Genomic DNA, 3,237 nt, shown 5'->3' with positions numbered 1-3,237 from the left:
AAATTTAACTTATTTTCAGCCAAATATCTTACAGAGTTCGTAGCTATACCCTGTACATAAATAAATAGGGCTTATGCGTGAAATGTATGACCTGAGGGAGGTTAATCCAAACCCATAAAATGTTTACATACTGGAACAGTAGGACCTGCCGAATCTTTTAAGCCAGTCCATCTAACTATCTTTCTATATGAACGTGTCTATCTCGAAAATACCATATACCAAATGCAAATCCATTTTATTTCGATTTCTCGTTACATTATCAAAAAACAGATAAAAGTCGATTTCAAAAGCCTTAAAAGCTAATTTGGTATGTTAACTCTCGTTAGGTATACACAGATTATGTATTTACCTTTTGGGATTCTCCCCCCGTTTTGCTAGAGTCTTTTAATTCATGCAGACACATATAAGATTGCCATATTTATTCACTTACAATTTACAAGTAATTTAAATATCCAGGAATGTGGGTTGTTATAATAACCATGTTGGAATACATATTGGGCTATATTTTAAAATTTCAAGAATACAAAGCGTGCGTTTGCAAACCAAAATATAATATTGACAGAGCATTATAATTTTCGAAGAGCCAAGATGAGCTACTGCAGAGGGTCTCATACCAGGTGCTGTCATGGCTGGCCAAAGAGAGCTGTTGACAGTAAAGTAAGAACGTAAAGGCGGTGTAGAAGAGAACTTCCGGCTGTGTCAGATTTGCTGACAACTGACAGCTGTCAAGGCACAGATGCACTAAAGCTTCAAGGAACTAAATATTTATTAGCGGTCGATGGAGACGATTCAGTGTGAAAGACATGTGTAGGCTCTTTTGGCAGATACGGGCAGCATGTTGATGAAATTCATGCGTACAAATTGTAGGCCAGCAAATAGAAGTGCGTAGCCAGGCATGCCGTTGACCGCAGCCCAAGCCCAAATCGGCGGAAACATTCCACACATACGACACCAAATAGTTCAGTGCAATCCGACGATCCCACGAATAGCTGCAACGGGCCGTGCAAGTCTGCAATGCAATCGGACATTCCTTTAAAGCTGAGCTCGGCAATGGGAACTTTGGCTCAACTGCACCTGCGCTGGGGCACAGAAAAGAGTTCGACATGTGCCAGCAGACATGCCGACGCAATGGTTAGTTGGAATCAATTTCTGTATAATCCGCTAATTAGCTGCTCACAGACAAATACGCCCGCTTATGATCTGGCTATAAGCTATAAACCTATTAGCAGAAAAAGTTTAATTACAATTTAAGGTGAGTTAACTTTGTGTGTGTCACAAGTCAAGAAGCTGTATCTGTTAAATAATGCGTTGAACATCCTTATGCAGCCATAGAATTAGTCCGGCCTTAAACAGTGCCAAAATGTCAACCAGCACCGAGCAGAGGCCACATTTTCCATATTACACACACAGAACAGAACGTCACAGTCAATGGCCGAATATGTGATGCTGTATTGAAGCCCAGCTGGCGAATGTATGTTAAATGTGCTGCAACTTGAGCAACTTGCAACTTGAATTGTGGCTGTTGCTTTAATAGAGAGCACATGCCACACGAATCAGGTGTCTAATTGCAGTATAATATGCAGCCACCTACGCAGACACAGACAGGCACAAATTTTGCGCTCATTAAACTTAAGGTCTGAATTATGGATAGCTCGAAGTGCTCGAGCATTGACCAAAGGACATTTAAAGCACCCTTACTGAAAATTTGATGGCATTTGCACTTGAATTCAAATGAATTCAAGTATGTTTTCGTCTATCATTAAATGTGCATGCATTTCTAATGGTCTTGAAACATATATATTAAATATATATTTGTAAATTTTGGTAAAATATATCAAGAATTTAAAGTATATTAAAGACCAGCATGTGTAGAGAAGAACATTTTGAAATTGTGAGTCTGGCAATACAATTTATTACAACTATTATATATGCCAAATGAAACTCTATATTATATGCCAGCAAGGCTACTCTACAAAACTAAGAAAGTTTTCGACTATTTCTAAATATTTACTCTAGAATATATTACTTTAAGCTGGGCTAATTAGTCGACCGCTGCTTAAACTAGTTCTTGGGCATCTTACTGCATTGAGTTGTAAGCCCAGGGCATATGGATATACACGAAAATGTGGCAAAAGCCCAAGCCCAAAGTGTTTTTAAAACAAACAAAGCTCGTGATAACATGTTGATTTCATCAAAATGCAAATTCAGCTTGTTTTCAGTGTGCATAGTCTTTTGAATCCTTAAGGCCCGGCATTGTAAACAAAAACAGCAAAATGCATAAAATTGCGTATTGTGAGCTGCTTATTGTTGTTTGCGCAATAAATTATACTTAATTAAAAACAATTAAAAGCAAATCCAATTCTATTTTGCATAACGGCAAAATATAAAGGCTTCGACTCAACCATCTTCCGGTAGAGTCGAGAACACTTTTGTACACTGCTGCAAGCTTGTGAATTCCATTGCAAATATTTGGCAACATTTTCGACAACTACAAAAACTAAACAAATCTGTAACATTTCAAATGTAACATGCGGGCGTTCAAGCCCGTCTCTCAAGCCCTTCAAGCTTAGCCTTAAATGCGTTGGGCAACATCTTGAACGTTTGGCTTTGAACGCAACCATTGATAATCTCAGCTTTTTGTCAGGCATTCCAGTTGATTTTGAAAATATTTTAATTATTCCATGCCCCAGACAAGTTTAGCACAAGCATGCAGGCCATACAAAGGTCAGCTGCAAAAGTGAAGCTCAACAGTTGGCCAAACAATTTGGCAAACATGCAATCAGTGGGCAACAAAATCATGCAATTACTCTGCAACATGCAACCACTTACGTAAATGGGCCACTGGTTGAGCTTCTGGGCAGGGGGCGTGGCACACACACACACACACACACCCAAGTTTTGTGCACATATGCAGCATAATATTCGAATTAAAATCAGAGAGTCAAAGTGAGAAGATTTGACAAATATTGACAGCATAATTAATTTCTGGGCGCACTAACCCTGTGTTTGCAATTTCTTATTTAATTATTAACAATAATATGTTAATTATGCAACTTTTGCGTTTTACGATTGTAATTAATTACAATTTTGACAACATACCCGCACAGGTTCATTCCCACTAAAAGAGTTGGGCCCCCCGGGGGGGTGGGGTGGGAGGTAGAATGGACACAAAGTTTTGTAGCTAGACTGCGCCTAGGCACATAAAGCAAACATTGACACTGCCACGCCCACTGGCAA

General features: G+C 39.0%; 1 protein-coding gene across 1 annotated transcript; it reads right to left on the bottom strand.

Moving 5' to 3' along the window:
* Positions 1-514: 514 nt before the first annotated feature.
* Or98b (Odorant receptor 98b) lies at positions 515-1,389 on the bottom strand (the record flags this gene model as incomplete). Its single annotated transcript, XM_032439077.1, is given in 2 exon segments — positions 515-814; positions 1,315-1,389. Coding segments are annotated over 2 exon segments (375 nt in total), but the record flags the coding sequence as incomplete, so codon positions are not given.
* Positions 1,390-3,237: the final 1,848 nt, after the last annotated feature.

Source organism: Drosophila virilis, chromosome 2 (assembly GCF_030788295.1).
Source record: "Drosophila virilis strain 15010-1051.87 chromosome 2, Dvir_AGI_RSII-ME, whole genome shotgun sequence".
Lineage (NCBI taxonomy): Eukaryota > Metazoa > Arthropoda > Insecta > Diptera > Drosophilidae > Drosophila > Drosophila virilis.
This window is presented reverse-complemented; position numbering and strand designations above follow the sequence as displayed.